This window comes from Typopeltis vanoorti, chromosome 16, assembly GCF_054136105.1.
Source record: "Typopeltis vanoorti isolate ZY-2024b chromosome 16, IOZ_Tvanoo_1.0, whole genome shotgun sequence".
NCBI lineage: Eukaryota > Metazoa > Arthropoda > Arachnida > Uropygi > Thelyphonidae > Typopeltis > Typopeltis vanoorti.
Window position 1 is genome coordinate 73,167,610 of NC_143564.1, and position 25,287 is coordinate 73,192,896.

The following is a 25,287-nucleotide window of genomic DNA, read 5'->3' on the forward strand; positions in this document are numbered from 1 at the left end:
AACTGCGTTTCTTGCTGTAAGCCACAGAACGTAGCTACTACGTACCCCAGGTAATGTATTTCAGTGTTCTTTTCAGCGTGAAGGATTATCTCACCTTCTAACGGACATGACGGTCAAACTACACTTCTAATCCATGTTCTTTCAGCAGGTGGACAGAACGTTATCCAGGTTTGCTGGACGTGTATTCATAATAATAATTCATAATAAGTCCAGCAAAGAAATGGTACGCTTAAATACATGAATTTTATGGAACACAGAGTTCCTGTTAGTTTTATATTCTAAGGAAAGAACAATGTATTTGAAATAGAAGTGGGAAGCCTCACAAATTTTTCAGCGGCCTCTAGTTTTTATATTATGAATTTTATATTTAAAAATAAGTATTTTATTTTGAAACTACGCTGTTTTTTTATTGTTCTTTGTGAGGAGTAAGGTTTTAAAATGAGGCCCCCTAGAGAGTGAGGCCCCCATCTTGCGCCTCATGCGCCTAATGGTAAATGCGGTCCTGGGAAGAACAAATCTGAAGGCCATGGATAGCATATGGAAAAGTAAAGCGATCAGGCTGCAAACGAAACTAACCATACCAGAAAGATGCATATTTAGCGGTGTACTGTATGGATCTGAATTGTGAGTAATTAATAAGAATTCAAGAAAGAGAATTTTTGGCATTTGAAAAAACTTGTTACAAAAAGATTCTAAGAATGGGATAGTTACAGAAAATCACAAATGAAGCGCTCTGTCGGAAGATACATTAAAGATATCAAGAAATGTATTTGGTTTAATCCTTTATCTAAGTGTAAGTAAAAAAAAGTTTGCACCTGAAATATTTTCAGGACTGAGGCGACTTGAATAAGAAAGCTAAGATTTCACATCACTTGCCTTAGTATTCCATAATGCAAAGCACATCTCCTTGCAGACATGTGTAATGCTATTTATTATGGGAAGGGTCACTACCCAGACTAGTTTCAAGCTTTATTAATCTTCAGTAGGAGCGAAACCTAGAGGTGATACTAAGGTTGAAGATTCAGAAGCCATATTTTTCAATCTTCTGATAGACACAACCTAAAATACAATTTTCTGATAGAGCTCTTCATTTACAGAAGGATCGTTTAATGCAGAAGATTTCACAAAGGAAGCTGCAATTATTTGGACACATCTGCAGAATGAGTGAGGACTGGATGATAAAGACATTCATGTTTGGTAATATGGATGGTGTAAATAGAAGAGGTAGACCATACAGAGAATGGATAGATGACATCAGTGGCGCACCTAGAAGGGCCTTACCCCTCCCCCAAAATAAAGAAAAAGGAAAAAACACTAGAAATATTTCAAAAATCTTCAAAAAAAATCAGCTAACGCCTTTTTATTCCCGTATACGGGAGTAGGCGAGGCCATTAAGCGCTATCTAACTTTTGGAGACTGAGTGGGCAGTTCAATCTCCACTGGTACCCAATCAGAGACAGATGGCCCAAAGCTATCACTAATTAAGCGGTACGCAGTGAAGAGAGACGGCTCAAATGTGCCGCCATCTCGTGGTCCCTAACCCTAACACAATATATTTAATGTCTGAAATAATGTGGGTTCTACGGTCGATTTTCTTGGGTTTACAGGACGAAAAACCCCAGTTTCCGGGTTTTGCTTGCCCGTGCCAGAGATCGACTAACTCGGGAACCGGTCGAAAAAAGGCTTAGAAAAATTTCCTCTAGTCGCCGACTAGACTCGAAACGAAGTCTTCCTTCGTGCGGCCAAACGCGGTGGTGTGCAAACGCCACATCCACTGAGCTACACAGGCTCTATTCAAAAAATCTTTTACTAATTAAAATTTATTTTTTTATTTATGTTGTTCGAATCCCGCCATGGGCATGGATATTTGTGATTTTCTGTGGAAATACTAGTGGTCGAGTAGATAGCGTTGATATATTTGTGGTCAGTTGGTGGATTGAGAGCTGGAGACAGAGTTGTAGAGCAGGTGCCCTCTCTCGATGAGTTTTTGGACTCCTGGAGGTGTAAAATAATAATAATAATAATAATAATAATAATAATAATAATAATAATAATAATAATAATAATAATAATAAATCGTCTAATCAACTCACTCCCCCCCAAGATTAAATCCCGAGTGCGCTACTGGACGACATAAAGAACTGGCGTGGAATGAGTTTACAGAAACTGCGACACTGTGCACTGGACAAAGCAAGGTGGAATAAAATAGTGAAGGAGGCATTGGACACCAACGGGCAGTGAGCCCATGTTTCGTGATGATGATGATGATGATGACGAATTTTTCAATGCTGGAGTCTCCTTCTATAAACCGGCATCCTTCAGTCATTTCAGTAAACATTCTTGGTGGTCTTTTTTTTGATCGAAATAAGAGAGCTGATGACTTTCTCAGGAAGGCACTTTTCCAGAAAAGCAATTGTGGTATCATATATTGTGTGCTTTTACTGCAGCCACTTCCACTGCAGCCACTTCCACTGCACTACACAGGCCTTCTTATCTTACCTATTAAACTTCAATATGTTCAATGTTTTATTCTCAATTTCCTTTCTAGTCTTGGTTGTTTATTATTTATATACTTTGATCCCTTTGTTTCTTTTTGGCTAGAAATACCGTTTTCGTTTTAAATATGAATCCATCGCTAACTTGCTTGGATTATCACAGATAGGCGAGCAGATGCAATATACTTTGATTATTATATGAGCACACACTACGCAATAGTATGTTGTTAACTACGGGTGGCGCTGCCTGACAGGTAGAGCGTGTAATTTAAAAATAAATCTGTTGTTAGTCACCACTTGTTTTTCAGTGACATGTGTTCTGAAAGGAATCGTTGTTAGCGCGCATGATAATTTGTCATTAGCAACACCTGAATTTGTACAATTAATATTCAGTAAAGTAAGTACTGAAGGAAGACCTTGCTTATTTCGGGATTGTCAGCTGGTTGCGCAGTATGTTAAAACTGCATTTTTGTAAATACGAATGTGGTTATGTGATGGCCTCTCACCCACAAAGTGTATGTAGATGCTTTTGTTTAGCGAAATCAAAGCTAAACGCTTAAATCGGGATTGTTCGAATAACTTGGCAGTGTTTATAAAATTAAATAACATTTAATGTCAATTAGACCCCAGTTCCATCAGTACGGTACATAGCTTTTAATCTGTTTATCCCAAAATGCATAACTATACATTTCTACAGATTAAACTGACATCCATTATCTCTTGACCACACTGACAGCCTATTTAAATCATCTTGCAAGCAGGGCCGACTTTACCAATGGTGCAACATATGCATTTGCAAGGGGCGCAAGTTTTTGGGAGTGGCAAAATCGGCCTAAAGTATATGAAAAATAAATCATTAAAAAATAGTCATTTATTCCTTCTCTGTTGAAACCAGACTTCAGGAAGTCATTAAATTTTTATATAATAAAAATTCATTGTGCTGCATATATATATATATATATATATATATTTTTTTTTTTAAATCATGATCATTAAAAATAATGTGGTATTATGTTGCATTTAATATTGCACTGTCAGTGTTAATATCATACGATGTGACTATAGTGGAACACCTATTTTGCATTTATTTCCGATTCCATTGTTGGCCGTGAGTTGACCTTGACTGAGGATAAATCTCATTTAACCAATGAGACCAAATGATCATAATGAGATAATTGGTTAAGAGTAAACCAATTAAAGAAATAGAATCAAAACACATAAATACAGACTATATTTATGTATTTTGATAATACAGTTGTGCAGTGATTGTTAATAATACTTTTTTGATACAGTTATTAGGATTTGGCTTTTAAAATAATTTTAACATTCCAATATGTCTGATAAAATTCAGAATAATTTTTTAAATTCATATTGAAGAGGTACTTTGATTAAAAAAAACAAACTATCAGGCACAGAATATCGCAAACGAAAATCGGAAAAAGAACGCTATATTCAGAAACAAAGCAGGGCTTGGCATAAATATCTAAAAACTGAAACAGCTAATGTAGTACAAGAGAAAATAAGTGAAAGGACCGAAACCAAGAATTCTTAGCTCATGGTTAGTACTTCTCATTGTGATCCCAGTAATGTCGTTATTAGTAGCAGTTGATTTTAATTACCCATGCAGATGCACGTTTTCAATACAAAATTCACCTTTAAAGGGTTAATTGTCTCTCTTTCTGTAAAGAAATATAGTTTATGATCATTTTTCACTAACTTAAGAATTTTCATTAGCTAATGAAGAAAAGCTCGGACAGGAATAACTGGACTCTTTACGACCTGCAGTCATGGAGAAATCCTGACTGAAACCACAGATCCATCAAGGTAATCAAGGTAATGTTACTATTTAGAATTTATGATCAGACATGTTGAAGGCTAGCTTAACATCATGGCTTTTAAGACGCCATTAAAAGATTTTTTTTTTAGGGGAAAGGGGTGGCAAAATATGCTATCGCAAGGGGTGGCAAAATTCCTAGGGCCGGCACTGCTTGCTGCCTAATTTTGTGTTATCAGCAAACAACTGAATATTTCCTTTCAAGTTATTTCTTATATCATTTATATACAACTTAAACACTAGTGGTGCTAGCACTGAACCTTGCAGTATACTACTAGTCACCTGTTTTTGTCTTGATTCTTCCCCTCCATATATCACTTTTTGATACCTGTCCAATAGCCAATCTCTTATTCACATAATCAGTATCATATCCATCTCCATTTGTTTTAATTTATGTAACAGAGTTCCATGCGGTATTCTGTCAAATGCCTTTGCAAAATCCAGCAGAATCATCATGTAGCCATTTCATTTATCCAGCTCAGCTGCTACTGGATTATATTAGGCTGAAGTAGTCTGTTTTCTTTTGTAAGTGCATGTCCTCACTCTCTTTAAAGAAACTAACAATACTTCCCCATCAGATTAGCATTCTGTTTCCTATGGTAATTATTCATTACCTTGTGGAATTGTTCACTCTGCTTGTTATCATTCACTGGACCAAAATTTGCAGCAGAAACGTAGATGAGAATGTGTATTTCTGTTTTAGTGAGACTCCCCCCCCCCCCAGAATTCTACATGAATTAATGTTCTTAATTTGAATTCCACCAAATACAACTTCCTTAAACTTGACCTCTGCGTTTTCCAAAATCTTCAGTTATAGGTATTCAAATATAGATCCAATTTTATACAGTACTTGAAGTTTATCATTGGGGCCCCAGTTTAAAATGCACTGTTTTCTTGAAGTCCATAAAGAGCTCTTTTTTTGTTTGTTTCTCTCTCTCTCAGTTGTATACTTCTTTTTTCCCCAATAGGAGCATATATGATCATATGGTTTTCTTTAAATTATTTGCATTCCAAAAGTTTTAAATGGTCTTTTTCCTGAATCTGTTCAATCAAATTAACTTTACAATATTATTATTATTATTACGTGACACCTCCAGGGAGTTAAGACTCATCGAGGGAGGGCACCTACTCTACAGCTGTCTCCACCACCCAATCCACCAACTACAATGAACTGCAACTACACCAATGCCATCTACCTCCCACCATCACTTGTAGTTTCACAATCACAAACATCCATGCCCATAGTAGGATTCAAACCCACAGCCTTTTGGCTGGAGAGCAGATACACTACCCACTCAGTCAACCAAGCCATGTGCACCTAAAATAAGGATAGTCTCCCTTTTATCATAATTTTGGTTCTCTTTAACATTTAAAGTAATAAAAGCTGACGTTTTTATTGTGTATGGGATGTTTAGCTGAATAACGAGACTTACAAAAAGAATTATACACCAGAAACAGTTGACACTTGATTTATAGCTTGTAAATTTTAAATATAACATAATAAAATGATAGATTCAAAGATATGTGAGCAAATGTGAAAATATGTTGAGAACAAACCATATTGGATGTGTTCAAACCACATATCCATTTATTTTCAAATTACTGCTAAATGTATTGAGTGTCACAATAGTTACAATTAAGAACAATTAAGACAGTTTAAAATATTGGTATTATTGCTTAATAATTCATGATAAAATATTCCAAAAACCTTTGAAAAGCATACACATCTTAAGAAACATGACATGATGGTATTTTTGATTCAGTAAAATACATTACAATGACCTAGATTAATTGCATCTGAAAAAAAAAAAAAAAAGTTTTAATTTGTTGACTAGTGGAGTGTTCATTTTCTGAGTTCATTCTTTTATTATAAGGATTTTAACAATTTCTTATCACTAATAGTTTGCTTAAAAAGTGTGCCCAGGAATTACCTTGCTGTTTTGTTGCTTAGAGTAAGATGATGTGTATGTTACCTCTTATAATTTCATATCTTTTTTTTTTAAGAAAGCAGGCACATTTTTCAAGGGATAATTTGTGACATTCATCTTTATGGCTTACTCTAAATGTAATCTTATTTAATTAGATAACATAAAGTACCAGGTATGGAAAGAAACACAGATATTGAAGCCTTGTTGGCATAATTACCTAAAGAACTTTTTTACTTATGGTCAGATTAGTTTGAGGAATTAAAAATCCAAGTTATAGGCTCGCAAATTGGAACAAATGCAGTAACTAAGCAAACACCTTGACAATTTGGTTCTTAAACTAATATGACCATAACTACAAAAGTATCTGTTGGGCAGCGATTAATATCATTACTAATCATTCCCATTCATGTGTCATCTTCCTATCTAGGAGGTTGACTACCATGATGCGACTCATGGTTAACTACGAGTGTAACGACATGTGGTGAGGACCAATGTTCCCTCTAATTTTTTGCTGTGAGTGTGCGCAGAAATTTGCGTGTGTGCAAAATTTGCCTTCTTTTGAAAAGTATGTGTGCACCCATACGAGTCACCATACTAATCATTTAAGCAAAAAAGTTAAAAGATTTTAGTTCTCTTTACCTTATAGTGTCAATGGGACGTCAGCCAGGTCATCCCAACTCCCCACCGTGTTCCCACACACGGCAGTAGCCTCTCCAGTAAACAGTCGGAAATCACGATTCACAGTCCTTGGGCAGGACTCGATCCGGAGACTTTGCGCATGTGAGGCCAACACGATTCCTACTGTACTAGATAGGATTCTAAGTGTGTGTATTATTACCATCACCAAGTAAGCTGTGTGACATCAATCACAGAGCTAACATAAATATTTTATATGTATTTAATATTGATCTGATTAGAAGTAAGAAATAAAGTAAAAAAAAAAGATAACACTAGTGACTGACTGCCTTTAATTAAATTTTCTAACTTTGCAAATAACTCTAAACATAAATAATAAAATATTCCCATTACTAATTCTCACCTTGTTAAACATTGATAATAAGTCCATTACTAATTCTCATCTTGTTTAGTTCTAGCTTCTGTCTCTTTATTTTTTCTCTCTTCTGTCTTTGGCATTCACCCACTCTTTATATGCACCATCTAAATTAATTGAATTTCCATATAATTGGTAACTTTTTACTCTCATTAGCATATCCAAATGACATTCTTCCTAAACGGTTTCTAAGTTGGTTTTTTATTTGATTCATTAGACTAAAACCTTGCTCATAGTCTGCACTAGATGCAAGGAAGGTTCCTCCAATATCCATCAACTTTGCCAAATCACAAAACTGCTCATTTTGAAGAGCAAATACAACCATTTCTGTAAAATTTGATATCATTTTACATTTAATTTTTTCCTGTACAGAAAATTTGAAATCATTAAACTGACTAATTATTTCTGTAGTATCATCCAGAAAATCATGATTTTTAAGACAAAGAGCATTAACATGTTCACTATCAAATGAAAAATCACAATGTGAAATAGAGGAGATATCAAATACTGACCATTCTTGTATCTCATTCTCAGGGAATCTGTCCTCTAAAATGTGCACATAAACAATTTATAAAATTTAACAGGGGCCTAGTATCTACTGGTTCAGTCTCTTCTTGTGTAAGTAAAGCATTTACTCTGTCACTCCAGCAAGTGTCACCTTCTAAATACTGATTCCTGATTTTGTTAATCTTCCCTCTGGCAAAATGATTACTGTCTAATGGCGTAAGGTTACTTGTTTGTAAGATTTTGCACAGGGAAGCCACTTCTTCAAAAACATCACTTAAAACATTAACAGCTACTTTGAATGTCATGTTAGTTAATTTATTGTGACAATAATTAACCACGGGATCATCTGATTTGTCTTTTTCAAAATATGTGATCAGTCCCTCATAGTTTCTTATTATTGCCTGTAATGCAAAATGTCTGGATAGCCACCGCACTTCATTAGTGGTCTGAAGGTAATAGCTTCATTTTCAGATGCCCTGACAATTCCTTTAAATTCATGTCTTTTCACTGTGGAACGAGAAAAGAGCGTGTACGCTGTTCTCATTAATGTATCAATATCTCTGATTAGGTTAATTTCCTTCCACGTATCACAGATCCCCAGATCTTCATGGTGAGCTACACAGTGTTGCTGGACAAGATGTGGAACTTCTAATTTAAGTTTTGCAGTGACACCATTAACTTTGCCCATCATCACTGCGGCTCCATCAGAGGTAAACATCACCATTTTTTGGAAATCAAGTTTCTTTTCTTGATAAAACCTGTTTATTAGCTAACACAATGGAGGAGGCATCACATGCCTGCAACTGAATTATTCTGCCAAAATATGTTTTATATTCATTACAATCTTTAGGTCTAAACTTAAAATAGAGAATGAGACATTTGTTAACAGTTATATCAGTGCTTTCATCAACGGTTAAGGTGTGGAAATTTGCAGATTCAATTTGCTCAAACATGTCATTTTCAACAATTTAATTGATTGTTTCCAGAAATTCAAACTCATAAATTTTGCTTTGCCAGCTGTCTGGGAGTTGAACATACTTTTCCATATGTTCATTAATATGTTGAACTGAAAGTAAAGAGTCTTAACAACTAATAAGACACTGTCAATAAGAACTTTAATCTGCTCTGGGCTTGATCGTTTTCTCTCTCTCGGTCATCTGAACTTTCACATAGCATATGCAGTACTCCTGTAGCTGGCAATGAACAATTTTGTTGCCTAAGTTTGTGTATACCATCCAGATGTATTTTACTTGTCAAATGGTGTTTCAAAAAGTCCAACTTCCAAGTGACATCAAACTTCTTCCCATTAGCAAAATCCCCAGCAACTTTGCATCACAACAATAAATACGAACACCAATTGTAGCATCATACATAAATATTTCACGCAGCTGAATGTTTATCAACTCATGAGCTTTTGGCGCAGCAGGTTTCATTATCTCATCCAGCCATTCACTTTTAAAGCAGCTAGCAGTTCGTTTTCGCTTCACACCTTTTGCTTCCTTTGAATTTGACATGGTGCATCAGTTTTTTGCAATTTTGTTATTTGAAGAATGTTTTTTATTGTTTTTATAAATTTACAAATGTATACTATTCACTGAATAACTTGGCAAGGCAAAAGCTGAATCAACACTAAACATTGCCGAGGGCAACACGAGCTAAAAGATATGCCTAGAGGCTAGATTTAATTAACTTGGTTGTATCTCGATGCGTGTACACGAATGTTATTATTTAATCTACTATTTTAAAATTCCTTTTAAAAATTAGAGAATTTTGAAATGCTACAATATTTTTAATTGTACCCTAATTTAAGTTTTTAAAAGTATTTAATTATTTTATTAAAATTATGAAACCATTGTTTTAATTCATCATGATCTTGAACTAATTTGATCAGCCAATCACATCTGGGAATTATCCGTGAGTCAGGCCTGAGATGTAAACAAACCGCGCGCCATTCTATATGCTACTTAAAAATTACACATTTAAGCCACACCCGTTTCACTTTGGCATCAAATCGCTAGCCTGAAATAGGGTTACTGTTAATAATTTATAAGTTTTGTGCAACTTCGAGAATGTAATAAAAAATGCGAGGTTATAGGCTTGAGTGTTGCCAAGTTACCGTATTTTTTAAAGAATTTATAGGTTAATGTTTAGGTGGAACTTCTTTAATAAATTTTAATTTCATCTTGAAAATCTAGGGTGCGCTAGTTGTAAAATGTGTGCGCATGCACACAGCTTAGAGGGAACATTGGTGAGGACCCTGTATCTTCCACATAATGTCGAAAGTATTTGTGACTTTAATCCGTGTGTGTTCACTGGGCTGGTTTGCCTGTTCCAAGGGATGAAAAACCAGAGTTTTCAAGTGAAAAAACCCTCTACCTCCGTATGAGACTGGTTAACTCACCTTTAGTCGAAAGAGACCAAATAAAGGTTCCTCACATCACAGACGGGAATCGAACACAGGTCTTTACGACCAAGGGGCTTTGTCTATACCGACTGAGCTATGGGGCTCCCTACTAATCATTACATTAATATTAATATCATTACTTGGGTAAATATCAGGTATACATTGGTCAGTTTGCTGAGAGGAAAACAGTAGATAGGAACTGATACTACTTCTACATTCTTGTAACAGGTTCAGATTCTAGAAATGTATAGGTTTAGAACTTTGTATTCAACATAGGTGTCATGAGAAGTGTGAATATATATTGGATTTTAAAAAGGTTAACACACACACACACACACACACACACATATATATATATATATATATATATATATACAGGCACAAATATGCATATATATACAGCAACCCAGGCTCATCTTAAAAAAATAATTAAATAAATACATATCCAACAAACAGAGAAATTCTAAAATATAAGCCAATAGGAAAGAGATGGGCCTCAAAAAAGGATATTGGATGTATAATGAGACTGGAACAGATCAATATGGTCTGTATCCGTAATTAGTGTTATGATGATGACATATATACAGATAATGAAGCAGGCAAGAAAACGGTTTGAACTGTAAGTCTTGACATTGCCTGCTTTTTTTTTTTTTTTTTTTTGGGAAAGAAGAGTAGTAGAGTCATGCAAAATGCAAAAATGACACCGTTGATTGTCTTGCTGAAAGAGACAATGGTCAATCTACCAGTGAAAATACACTGCTTGTAAAGAAATCAGCAGACACCATAGTGTGAGGAACAAACAGCGATGGTACCCACTAAATGTAATAAGATGTAGGATCTTCTTTTGCTAAGATGACTACAGTAATCCTATAGGACAGGGGTGGGGGAACCCTTGGCATGCCAACAACTTTTTTCTGGCATGCAACCCAGGCTCACCTTAAAAAATAATTAAATAAATACATATCCAACATCTTCACTGAGTTGTATATTTTAACTTAATAGAATACAATTTTATTAAGTAGAGTGATACCAAATAAAATGCAATAAAGAAACAAACACTATCAACTGTTTTAGTAATAAGTAATAAGAAAATGAAACAAACATTGTATTTCCAAGCCATCGTCTATCTCTGTGATATACTGATGGACAAGTTTTGTACTGTTCAATTGTTGCATCATTCGCCTTGGTAGCCAGATGTGGCATGACTCCTTTACCATCATTTTGTATATTTTTTTCCTGTTTCGTAAAGAATTTATCGATTTTCGAAAGTGTGTATATGTGGATTTAGATTTAATTAAATCGTAAGTCATTAAAATATGGATTGGAAGTATTTGTCAATTCATATGTTCAATTTATTAGATATATAATCACTCTTAGAATATTCTTTGATTTTATCACTGTAGTGAGATTTTTGATTATTTGAAATGGTTTTCCCAATACTTAAGACACCAAATAATATGTTCCCCAAAATTTCGGTTGGCATGTGAGAAGATTTTTGCATCAAAGATTTGGCAGTTTTGGCACACACACTTAAAAAGGTTGCCCACCCCTGCTATAGGACATACTTTCCATAAGCCTATGATAGTGATCAATGGGAATTTTGGACCATTCTTCCTGTAGGCATATAATGAGGTCTTGGATTGTTGTGGGGTAGATGTCCCTTGACCTCACCTGATGCTCCAGTTTATCCCACAGATGTTCAGTAGGGTTGAGATCAGGTTTCTGTGTAGGCCAGTCAAATGATGTTCGTTCACAAACTATGCAGTTACAGCAGCAGCCTTATGACACTGCATTGTCTTGCTGAAAGAGACAATGGTCAGTTCCGTAGAAATGCCACAAAGTTGGAAGCATTACATTGCCCAGAATGTTCAGATACCTCTGAGTTCAATGTTTGTGGCATCACAAACAGAAATCCGAAGCCAAACCAGAAAAAACTGGACCATACCATTATACCTCTACCTCCGAATTTCATAGAGGTACTAAGAGACGTCACTGGGCATCTGCACACACCCATCCATCCATCTGCTTGGTAGAGGGTGTAGTGCAATTTGTCAGCTTTTCAAACTTCCAAGTCCCACTGTACATGCTCTTTGCACCACTGAAGACGATAACTTCATGTTGGTTTGTGTAATGTAGGATTTGCATATTGCAGTCCTACCATAGTAATTCGTATTCTGAGTCTTGGTTCTGAATGTTTTTGTGGAGATTCATGTTCCAGTCAATGCTCGGAACTTTGCATTCAGTGTGTCAGCTGATGAATGTCAGTTTTTATATATTATCCTTTGTAGCACCCTACAGTCAGGTTCAGTGAGTGTTGCAAGTGGTACACAGTGGTAGCACTTGCAATTGACTCCCTGCTCTTCCATCTCAGTATGGTATCAATGATTGTTGACCTGGGATTGCCCAGTTTGTTACCAGTTTGCTGAACAGATCGGCATGCAACATAGCATTCTATCACAACACCTCATTGAAACTCTGTCAGTTCCCCTCTCGCAGCCATTTCACCTGAACACAGTTTCACTGACTTGAGAGCATCATAATCCTCCAATTTATACAAAAATGTGACTCATTACATGGCACAATACACCTTGTCAATGAGGTGGCTGACTTCTTTCCAAGCAGTGTAATTAATGTATTTCAAAAAAAAAGAAAAGAAAAGAAAACAGTTACTAAGGGTCAGAATCTTTCAAACTTTAGGTGAGGATAGATTTAAATTTATCCTCACCTAAATTACAGTATTGTGATTTAAATTGGTATGATGTAAGAAGATCTTGGAGCTTTCTTTAACCATCATTAAAAATTCCTGATATGTATTATCCCCCTTAGACATTTGAGACTGTCTAGTGTGAGATAGAGGCCAGCAGAACAAAAAAATATACAGTTGGATGCTGCTATAGACCACGGGATGAAAAAGATGACGGGAATGCATTAGTAAATAGGCTCAATGAGTGGAGGGAATGTAATAATTATGAGGTATTTCAACTATGGGAACATAGATTTTGAAGGAGGAGAGGACACATGTGAGGAAGGAAATGGAATTTATGCAGTTACTAAGGAATAATTACCTGAGACAGTATGTGAAGGAATATACTAGGGGTTTGAGAAGGCTTGATCTAGTAATTGCATCGGAGAATTTGTCTATAGCAAATATGACCACATTGCCACCAATTGGTGAGCATGATAATATAATCTTGACCTGATAAGTGGTTAAATGTGTGGAATTTTAATTTAAGAGGAAGTGTATGTGCAATCACAAGGCTGATAAATATGACAAGTTTAGGTGATTGCTTGGATCAGTGCCATGGTATGTGACACTGATAGTGTCACATACCATGGCACTGATAGATAGAAAGTGGTACGTCACCACTTCGTGGCTTTGTTTTAATTTATACTTGTTTTTTTCTTATTTAGATCTAATTAGCTTTTACCCTAATTACTCTCAAGATCTAAGCCTAAATTTTGCCTTCAGTACACGATATAGAAAGACTATCTATATATCTGGACGATTTCTAGATTAATCACATGTATCAATTACTCGGACAAAGGGTTTATCCTTTGTTAGGAACAAAATCCTTTGTGATTACTGTCTGAGTTTGTCTCCCAATCAGATACTGGTTGGGAGACAAACGAATTTATTTGTTACGCTGCGCCAGCCAATATCTTTAGGTTAGAAGGAATTCTTACCAGGGAAACTCTCTCAGATAACATACAGAGGTGAAGAATCTAACACTTATTCGTAGTACCGAAATTCTCAATATCAACTATGTTTGATATCATTTGCAATTGTGGCTCTTAAACATATATTCAACTCCGATTAGGTTCCGTTTTTATGAGTGGTAATTTGAATTCATTTTCAGGCCAATGTCAGGTACAAAACATAAAACACATTTGTTGAGATCTTAAAGTTATACATTTACATTCATGCACTCAAATCAATTTTATGTCATTCTAAAGTAAAGAACTAGTTAAACCAACTAAAACACAAATAGATATAATCATTAGCTCCTATAAGATTAAGTATTAAACTACACATTATACAAATCTTAAATTTCATCCACTCTGTTCTATTCTAAATTACGTTAGTTATTCGCATAAAATACCTGTCACAAATCATCTATATACTTTCTCTAACAACATGCTTAGTGAATTTAAGCCTGCTGTCATCGATAATCACCTAAGAGTTCTATACTACGTTATCCTTGCTCACTAACTATATAACATTTCTTCACTCTAAGTGGGAAAGGAATACCAAATTTCTGTACGTTACCAGCTCTTGGGAAGATTAACAGATCCGTTGCTTAATTCACATTCTCGTCTTACACAGCCCCGATCCTTCCTTGAATTGGGATCAGAACATCTCAGCTTGGCCTTTAACTACGTGGTTACTCACAGAGGTCATCCTACTTGGCTTTACCGAACGTCTGGCAATGTGCCCACACCTGCCTGTTTCTGATGCCGCTAATCCTCGTCAGAGCTGCCGGTTCAGGAATTCCATCCTGAGGAGATAGCTAGCTAGTCAGGGCACTGGAACTGCGGGTGCCGACATCTAACATCTCAGGGCAATCCGGAATCCATCAGGAGGTGAGAGAGAAGGCCCAACATCCAACCACGTAAAACACCTGGAAAGGGTAAGGAGAAAAGAACCAAAAAACCTCAAGAGAGGGGAGCAAACCCCTTTTATTCTGTACCCTTGGTGCCCTCTTTACTGCCGCGTTCTTCCACACGGCACTCGTCTCCTTTGCCCGCGAGATGATCCAGTATACTGCGTTGCCTTGTGTAGCACCTTCCGGGAAAACGAACTAGCACCGCTTTCCGTGTAAATGTTTATGCCTCAAGCCAAATGCTCTTATGAACGGTTCGCCTGCAAACTTTGGACTTTTGTTTACATCTTGATAAACATTTTATTTCACACAGAATACCCTTTTATAGTTACATTTTACAAACTGGAAATCGTTACTTAGATTTGAATAAACAAGTTTTCTTTTATAATTCTATATTTTAAAGCTATATATATAGCCCTATTTACAATCTTTTTGATAGCTTAAGTACACGTTTCTCCTTGTTGATATGTTAGACTTGTTAAATCTTGAATGAATTAAATTTTCAATAAATTCTCCCATTCAAGATCTAACAGAAGTGTTAAAGGAGTGTTTGAGGGAAGTAAAGGCAGGATGCATACCTAGAGTCAGGAGATAAATCAAGTGGATGAATTAAATGGATTAATATCACCATTAAGATGGAGATGCAAAGAAAGAAAGAAAAAAAATTGTGGAGAGAATTAAAGAGAAAGGTGACCAACAGGCATATGAGCAGTACAAAGCACAGGCCAGAAGGGTAGTAACCAGTGTGGTAAGGAAAGACAAAAACAGAGTATGAAAGGAAATTAGCATTGCAGGCCACAAATAATCCCAAACATTTCTTTTAGTATGCTGCAAGTAAAAGAAAGATTGTTTATGGCAGAATGATTTTAATGAGTGCCAGTGGTAGGGAAGTAACTGAATCAATCGAAATAGTAGAATTATCGAGTGAACACTTTGTAAGAATATGTTGAGCAGATGAACATACTGCAGTAACATGAGAAGCAAAGGCTTATATGGGAACTGAGTAAATGAAATGGAGGTGTATATCATATAACAGAACCTTGATGTGAATACAGTTATAGGATTAGATGGTATACCAGTTCGAGTTTTACGTGAAGGTGCTAGGGAATTGTCAGTGCCCTTGACCACATTGTTTAATCTAAGTCTCAGCTCTGGGTTAGTTCCAAGGGGATGGAAGAGTGGAAAGTAGTTCCATTGCATAAAGGAGGCTCAGAGACTGATGTAGCAAATTACCAACCAATCAGCATATCAGGAGTTAAGGTACTGGAGAAGTTTTGGTCAAGAGCAAAATACAGGAATGAATAGACAAAAATGGGATACTGTTGGGGGGGGGGGGGGCAAAATGGTTTTGTGAAGGGCAAGTCATGCCTCAGTTTGAGCCTTTGTAGCTCAGTCAGTGTAGATGAAGCCCCTTTGGTTGGAAAGACCTGAGTTCAATTATCGTCCGTGACATGAGGAACCTTTATCTGGTCTCTTTCGATGAAAAGGAGTTAGCCGGTCTCATACCAGAGGTAGGAGGTTTTTTCACCTGGAAACTCGGGATTTTTTTCCCCAGAACAGACAAACCAGCCCCATGAACACACACACATTTACAGACATGGGACACTCCAGGAGGCATAGGACTAACTTATCCTCGAATTGCAGTTGCGAAGTCCAAGAATAGTTGGAAGGTTGTGGGCGCTTAAGTGGCTGTTAGGACCACTGATGGATGGATGGAGGTCATGCCTCACTAACTTGCTCATGTTTTATAATACAGTGACAGATGAGTTGGATAAAGATAATGGGTTTACAGTGATACTGCTAAACTCTGCAAAAGCCTTTGATAGGATACCACATGGAATTTTAATCAGTAAACTGCAGTAAATAGGGATGGATATAGGGTTGGTGAGGTGGATAAGAGGGTGGCTGATGGAGAGATATCAGAGAGTAGTTTATTCAGGGGTAGAGTACAGAAGAATGCCTGTGATTAGTGGTATGCTACAGGGCCACTGCTGTTTAATTTGTACATTAATGATATGAAAGGATCTGAGAGGAATTGTTCAGTTGTTTGCCGATGATGGAAAGTTGAGTAGAGCAATAGTTATTACAGATGTTAAAATTTTGCTGGATAATTTGAATAGACTGGCAGTCTGGACAAAGGAGAATGGATGTCAGTTTAATGTGGCAAAGTGTAAGTTTATGCATTTTGGGATGAAAAGATTACAAGCTCTGTACCACATTGATGTAACTGTACTCCAGAAAATTGATGGAACCAGAGATTTGGGTGTGTTAGTGGATAGGGAGTTAAAGTTTAGAATGCACATTGCAAAAGTGACTAAAACAGCTCATCAGATTACTGGACTACTCTTCTTCATCACCAGGATTTCTTGGCAATGAGGAAGAGGTGGAGAGGATCCAGAGCCGAGTGACCAAGTTGGTAGTGGGTCTGTAGAATGAACCTTACGAGAACAGGTTGAAGATTTGCGGGTTGCAGAAACTGCTTGACAGGTGGAAAAGGGGTGATATGATTGTGACATACAAATTACTGAAGGATTTTTACAAGGATTTTTCAGATCTGGTGGTGGGAGAACTAGGGGCCATCCTTGGAACCAAGCAAGTGTGTTTTTTGCTTGGAGAATGGTAAATGAGTGGAATAGGTTGCCAGTCTGTTGTAGGTGCCATAACTGTGATTGAGTTCAAAGCAGAGTATGATAGATACTGCACAAATGTTAGATAGTGCTTGACATGATGTGTAGGGCCTCTCTCAATGAGTCTAAGGACTCCATGGAGTAGCTCATAATAATAATAATTATACATTGAACACATCCTTGGTTGGTCGATCGATGTTATGTAAGATCTGTGTTTACTAAGCCTCTTCTCTTCTGAAGAGGTTTGTTCAAAATGCATAAGATGACATCTGCATGAGACAAGTAAGCATCAGAAAGAGAGACTTGGTAAACACCAGTTTTCTATATGAAATATCCAAAACATGAAAAAAACACTGTTTAATTAGACTCAGTGGAGGATATATCATGTGTGAACAAGTAGATCAAATTCCTTGTGCATCTTAGGGACAATTATCTTATGTAGTATGTAATTGAAGCAACATATGGGACTAGAGTGTTAGATTTAATGTCATCTTATACAGTGATAATAGAAGATATCACCATGATGCCACTAGGTGGGAAGAGTGATCATATAGTTTTGATGTGGGGAAGGGGGGGATAGCTAGATACAAGCTTTACAAAATAAAAGTATGGAATTATAGAACAGAAAACTTAAAACAACAGATTGGTGACTTACAGTAGCTTGATCAGTTGAAAGGGAGAGAAATCAGTTGTGCTTAGGATTTGATCTGGAATCTATTACTTATGGCAATGTTAGATTGTATTTCTAAAGTTAGTTGCTTACTCAATCCTCCTCTTTTACTTTTATGGTATTATTATTTTATTTTATTTATTTTTTTTTTTAAAATTCTTGCAACTATAACTGTCTCCCAGTGTGTCTTATGTCTGTAGATGCGTGTGTTCATGGGGCCGGTTTGCCTGTTCTGGGAGACAAAAAATCCAAGTTTCCAGGTTAAAAAAAAAAAAAAAAAAAAAAAAAAAAAAAAAAAAAAAATCCTACCTCCATATGAGACCAGATGAAGGTTCCTCAAGTCACGGACGGGAATCGAACTCGGGTCGTTCCGACCAAAGGGCTTTGTCTATATTGACTGAGCTACGGAGGCTCAAACTGAGGCATGGCTTACCCTTCACTAAACCATGGTCCTCTCCCCCCCCCCCCCCAACAGTATCCCATTCCTGTATTTTGCTCTTGACCAAAACTTCTCCAGTACCTTGACAACAACAACTCCTGATATGCTGATCAGCTGGTAATTTGTTACATCAGTCTTGGAGCCTCCTTTATGCAACGGAACTATTTTCCGCTCTTCCACCCTTAGAAGTAACGACTGAGGTATGGAGGCTCATTCCTAAAGTTCAGAGGATAAATAAAGTAGGAGTGAAATAGATGAATCATGGAATTATGTAGGCGCTTCTGAGAAAGAGGATGTTATGGAGGAAATATAAAGAACAGGGTACCTACCATCAATATGAGAAGTATAAGGTGCAGGTGTCCAAATACTTTTATGAACATAGTGTATAGTGATTTATATGGATTTTGTTAAAGCATTTGATTGAGTACTGCATGATATAAACTGCTGTTGAAGTTGAGAAGAATGGATAGTCATTTGGTAGCTTGGTTACAAGGATAGTTGACTAATAGGAATCAACGAGCTGCATGCAGAGATGCACTGTCTCAAAAAAGGAAGGTGATGAGAGGAATGCCAGATAGTCCTGTTATGGGACCACCCTTGTTTAACTTATATATGAATGATGTAAAAGGAGATATTCAGTTGTTTGCCGAAGATGCTAAATTAGGAAGAGCAATGTCGGGAAGTTATCATATATTGTTGTTACAAGAGGATTTGAATGGTTTGGTGCTTTGGGCTGAAAAATGGAGTCATTTCAATATTGCTAAGAGTAAAATTTGCACTTAGACCAGAGGAGATAAATTGAGGTTTACAATATTGGAGGAACTTTGCTTCAGGAGGTGGAGGAACCAAGGGATCAGGTGATCTTGGTGGATAGGGAATTGAAATTCAAGAACCACATTGTAAAAGTTGTAAAGGTTATCCAAAAAATTGCTTCTATAATATGAAGAACGCTGACACATGTGGATAAAATAAGGTGCTAATTAGGTCTCATTTGGATTTCTGTGCACATAACTGGTCATCTGGTTGTATTGGTGATAAAGAAACATGGGAAAGAATGCAGAGGCAAACAACTAAAACTGTCTCAGAACTCTGAAATATTGAGTATGAGGCCAGATTGAAGGAATGTCTCATTCAGAACTTGTCAGATAAGAAGAGGGATGATATCATTTGAGATGTATAAGTTGATGAGAGGAGACTGTCAAATAGATACAGGGAATTATTGCATAGGATGGTGATGGCGAACCTATGACACGCTTGTCAGCACTGACACACTTGAGGGTTTCAGGTGACACATCTTGGATGTTGAAAAATATTGGTATTCTGATGAAAAAACTGTGATAAATTGTGTAAGATCGCTCTCAGTTACGGTGAAGGTAGGTTTTTTCATTGAAAGAACTTTCTACCAGTACTCAGCAACAGAAAAGTCATTAAATGCAATGTAAGTTTGTAATTTCAGTTTATTAAATTAATTGTATAATATAAGGTTTAATCTAAAAAAGGTAACTACAGGGAAATGGAACAAATCATGGAACATGGAGTGGCTGAAGATACCAAGTATGGCGAATGAATTCTCAAAGAAAGTAGAGGAAGAAATGAACGAGAGAAATATACAAGAAAATGATGATGCAAGTGAAAAATGGAAGATTCTGAAGGAAAGCATAATTGCATTTAGTCAAAAAAGAAGAGGAAAGAGAGAAAAGAAAGAAACCATGGATGACGGAAAATATTTTGAGGAAAATAACACAAAGAAGAAAGTTAGTTAATAGTAAAACAGAGGAGGAAAAAAAAGCAGTATAAAGACTTGGGTAGGGAGATACAAAGAGAGATAAGAAGGGAAAGGAAGAGTGGTTAGATGAAATAAGTAAAGATACAACAGCAAAAGGCAGAAAGAAAGGACATAAAAGGTGTGTATAAAAACATTAATATGATGACAGGAAGGAGAAAGATGCTAAGGACTGGAGCAATCAAGAATGAAAGAGGTGAAATTCTGATAGAAAAAGAGAAGATATTACAGAGATGGGAAGAATATGTAAGTAAACTTTATGAAGACAGGGAAAGAGGAGAAAATCAAAGGAAAGAACATAGTGGGCAGAGACTGTGCATCATGAGGGAGGAATTGAATCTAGCAATTCAAAAGATGAAAGAAGGAAAATCGCCTGGAATAGATGGTATACAGATAGAACTTATAAGGTGAAAAAGGTATGGAAGTGTTATGGCAAATTATTAACGGAATTTATGAAGGAAAGAATTACCAGAGGAGTTTAGAAGATCAATTTTTATCCCCATTCCAAAAAAGACGGGAGTTTTAGACTGTAACAATTTTAGAACGATAAGTCTTATAACTCACACAGCAAAAATTCTGGTGCAAATAATTTTAGAGAGAATTAGGAATGAAATAGAAAAAGAAATGAATGAGGAACAGTTTGGATTCAGAACCAACAGAGGAACTAGAGAGGCAATAACTTTTCTAAGAATTATTGGGGAGAAAATACTAAACCATGATGGAAAGTTGTTTTGGGGATTTCTAGATTTTGAAAAGGCATTTGATACAGTGAAACATGAAAGGCTTTTTGACATTCTAGAAAATACTGATATTGACTCTTATGACTTGGAAATTTTAAAGAGATTATATTGGTCACAAATAGCCTCAGTATGTGTAAATGGAGAGGAAACAGGAGAATTCCCGGTGGAGAGAGGAGTCAGACAAGGATGCAAGTTATCACCATTATTGTTTAACTTTTATAGTGAACAAATGTTTAGAGAGGCACTTGAGGATGTAGAAGAAGGAATAAAAATAAACGGAAGAATCATTAATAACTTAAGATATGCGGACGATGTAGTGGTGATGGCAGAAAGTGAAAATGGGTTACAACAAATTATTCAAAGAATTGAAAACTCTTGTAAAGAGTATGGACTAAGAATTAACATAAAAAAAGATCAAGATAATGATAATGGTAGAAAAATAGGAGATAATGTAAAAATAAAATTATGGAAAAATAAAAAGTTATGGAAGTGAGTCATGGACACTCAGAAAGAGAGATATGGAAAGAATTAATGCATTGGAAATGTGGTGTTATAGAAAGATGGAAAAGATTAGCTATACAGAAAGAATATCAAATCAAGAAGTTTTAAGATGAGTTGGGATGGAAAGAACACTGCTAAAGAATATTATGCAAAGAAAGACCAGATTTGCAGGACATCTTCTGAGAGGTTCTTCGGGACACCTGACAAGAACTATATTACAAGGGAAAGTTGAGGGGAAGAGAAGACGTGGAAGACTAACTAGAGAGTGGTTTAATGACATCGTGGAATGGACTGGTTTAAGAATGATGGAAGCGACAGACAGAGAGAAATGGAGAAGTGCTGCTCATCTGCTGCAACCCTCTTGCTAGAGGATGCTACCAGATGACGATGAATTCATAGATTTTATATCAATGTCCTATTAAATAAATAGCCTAATATGATATGTATAAGCCGCCATCTATGATTATGTAGTTATATTTATAATGCATGTATGCAAGTGGCACATCAACAACGTCAATATTTAAAAAAAAAAAAAAAAAAAGTTTTGACACATGGGTAAAAAAGTTTGCCATCACTGGCATAGGATAATGGGTGATGCAAGAACGAGATCATCCCTTGACACCGTACAAAGGTCATATGAATAAAAACCTGAAAAGTACATATTTACCACAAACTAAGTAAACTGAGTGGAATGCATTGCTATAGTGGATGGTGAGTATTCTCCTCCTATGATGAGTCCTCAGCCACTATGGAGGCTTGGAAGTAATATTATTTGTATTATACTTAAAGATTTGTGTCAGTATTAACTGTCACAAAGGCTTCTGTAAAGAAATAACAGTATTTCTTTTTTTTGTCACAGTGGATCCTGTCAGAATTGCTGTCCACTGTACAGCCATTTGCATAAAGGTGCAGGGTGATTGCATTTTTCTGTGTATTAACTGTAACCACTGTTGTAGTGCTGTTATGCTCACCTGCCATTTTCATTTAAAATTATTTGAAACTATTTTATAGGTCTTCTTAATAAGTGTTAAAGATCTCTTTAACAATTTTACAATGTTAAACTTTAATAAAGGTCTCTTTAACAATTAATGTTTTAAACACTGTAAACTGCTTTCAAGCAGGATTTAAGTATGGATTTGAAAAATCACAGAAACTGGGGTTTTTCATCCCACAAAACATTCAGAAGAACACAGTCTATAGACAATATATCGGCCTTACATACATCCTTAGCTGCTTAGGTCATAATTCCTAACAACTGACTTCAGGCAGTTTTTGAATGTTCAAAATGAATTATTGAATACTTTAATAATAGATTATTAATATTAATTTATTAAGAGAATATTAATACTAGTTTACAAACAAAATAAGTCATTTTTAATGGTAAGTGTTGAATCTTTTCCAGTCATGTCTGTCCCAGGAGTAATTGATATATCCAAGTATATTTATGAAAAGGTGTCTATTCTTAAAACTGCCATTGAACTACGGAACATGAACACATCGGTATATGGAATTCTTCTAACTACCAATGAAACGTTACAGGAGATAAAAGTTCTTCTACAACAGATGAAAATGGAAATTAATAAAACCAAGTGTAATACAGAAACAGCAGAAGTAAGTTAAAAGAAATATTGGTAACTTTCTGGTGTTTTATATTTGGATATAAGTGGTATGTTCAAAAAAAGACCAAACTTTTTAAATAGTGTGCCAACTATCACAGAGAGTGCGATGCGGCTAATGAGCACACCTAGCAGCAGGGTTAGGTTTTGAGAACAAACTGCCATTTTCCCCATTCTGCTACGAGCATTAGTCGTCGAGTTACATCTGCTGAAGTGAGCACATGTACAAGCTGTTCATCAGATAAATGACAAAGTGACAAAGCCTGTAGAACAAATGCAAATGGTAATGAAAACTTTCTTAAGAACATCATAACAGGAAATGAAACATGGGTTTATGGCTATGATGTTAAAACCAAGATGAAATCATTTAGGTGGGGAAAGGGTCTTTATGACCAAAAAAAAAAAAAAACACGGATGAGTTGGTCAAAATTCAAAGTGATGTTGGTTGTGTTTTTTGATTGGAAAGGCATTGTCCATTATGAATTTGTACCACATGGTCAGATGGTAAACAAAGAGTTGTACCAGGAAGTTTTAGCACGTTGGAGGGATGTGGTATGCAGGAAGAGGCCTGAATTGTGGGAAGACTTGGATGTTGCAACACGACAATGCATTGGCTATATGGCAAAACATGACACATCTGTTGTGCCTCATCCATCCTATTCTCTGGACTTAGCCCCAGAAGACTTTTTTCTGTTTCCCAAACTTAAAACTTTGAAAGGACATCATTTCCAAATCATAGAGGAGATTCAGGAAAATGTGATAAGAGAACTGTGCCATCACAGAAAGTGCATTCCAGGATGCATTTTTCAACATTTCATCCAAAAGTGGAAGAAATGTTGAGAAATAGTGTATCACCAGTAGATGGGAATACTTTGAATAGGGCTTAAAATGTAAAATGAGTAATAGTCTTTATAGCAAAAGTTCGGTCTTTTTTTGAACACGTATGCATTCATGTGTGCAGTAGCATAACTGTATGTTAAGGTAATTAATAAATACTTTAACTTATATTATATTCTTATATCTGTACACTTCTTATATTATTATGGCTTGAAACATGTTAAAAAGAAAAGGAGATCAAATTTAATTTTAAATATCTGATTTATGGCACTCCATCTTGAATGCATCATAGCATTTAGTCTCAGATGTGGAGATTTTAATTTCACAAATTAAAATGGCAAGCCTATTTCAAAATCCATTGGGTGCAAATTATTTATTACAAGTATTTTTAATTGATTTAAATTGTGAATGTCAGATGTAATTATTGCTTCGTAAATTTGGAAGACAGATATGGGTAATATTTATTTATGCCTTAGTTTGTGGCATTTCTTTAGCTATTGAAGCATGTTTTTTATTTCTGAATACAGTGATCAAGCACTTTTGTATCTTGCTGAATTGTATATTGTTTTCCAAGAATGTTTGTCATGAGAATATGTTTACGAAGTGGAGTAGCATTTATTATTTTATATTCAGTATTTTTATTATGTAATTTTCCTCTTTTCTATGAATAATTCTGGATGACTATTGTCCTAGATAAGGTATTTTACAGGAACAGGTTATACTATATACACCATGGTGCTTCATTTCGGTGAGAAAAAATTTTTTCATTGGCGACAAAGTAGCAATTTTCCTGAAAGTATAACAGAAAAAAAAAAGTAAGTTAAAGAAGAGTACTCATTCTCACAGAATGCTCCTTTTAGAAGGTTTAATTTTTTTTTTCAACTCCTCATTGAAAGCCAGTAGCTCTGGATGCCAGTTTGGAAGATGCCTAGCTTCTCTGGTTTTAAGTAAGAATGCACATGTAAATAGCATTTTGTTAGGCTTTTTTCTGTAGATCCTACTTTCATGGTACAGTGTTAAGTATTTTTCAGTATTAAGTCTAAAAATACCAATTGAATATCCTTCTTGATATCACAACAAAACTGGATATTTTTGGATGCTGGTTATCCACATGTTGGTTTATAGAAAAATGTATAGTTTTCTTATTCTAACACTTTGATAGTGGTACTAATTGAATTGGTTTATCCAGATCTTGAACTTTCTCTGTATCTTTTAATACTATTTTGCTTCAAACTTTTGCTAACCTTTTGTCTC

At 35.8% G+C, this 25,287-nt stretch overlaps 1 protein-coding gene across 5 annotated transcripts in view; it reads left to right on the plus strand.

Annotated features, from left to right (window-relative positions):
- Positions 1-2,765: 2,765 nt before the first annotated feature.
- LOC150098128 (SKA complex subunit 1-like) overlaps positions 2,766-25,287 on the plus strand; it is a 94,089-nt gene continuing 71,567 nt past the window's right edge. For 2 of the 5 annotated variants that reach the window (XM_090406549.1, XM_090406554.1), the window contains exons 1-2: positions 2,883-3,010; positions 22,983-23,191. In XM_090406549.1, coding sequence (XP_090262675.1) covers positions 2,977-3,010; positions 22,983-23,191 — 243 coding nt within the window. In that variant the 5' untranslated portion in view covers positions 2,883-2,976. Of the gene's footprint in view, positions 3,011-3,929; positions 4,054-4,269; positions 4,329-22,982; positions 23,192-25,287 lie in introns of those variants that run through there. The other 3 variants (XM_090406550.1, XM_090406552.1, XM_090406553.1) reach the window with 3 other exon arrangements.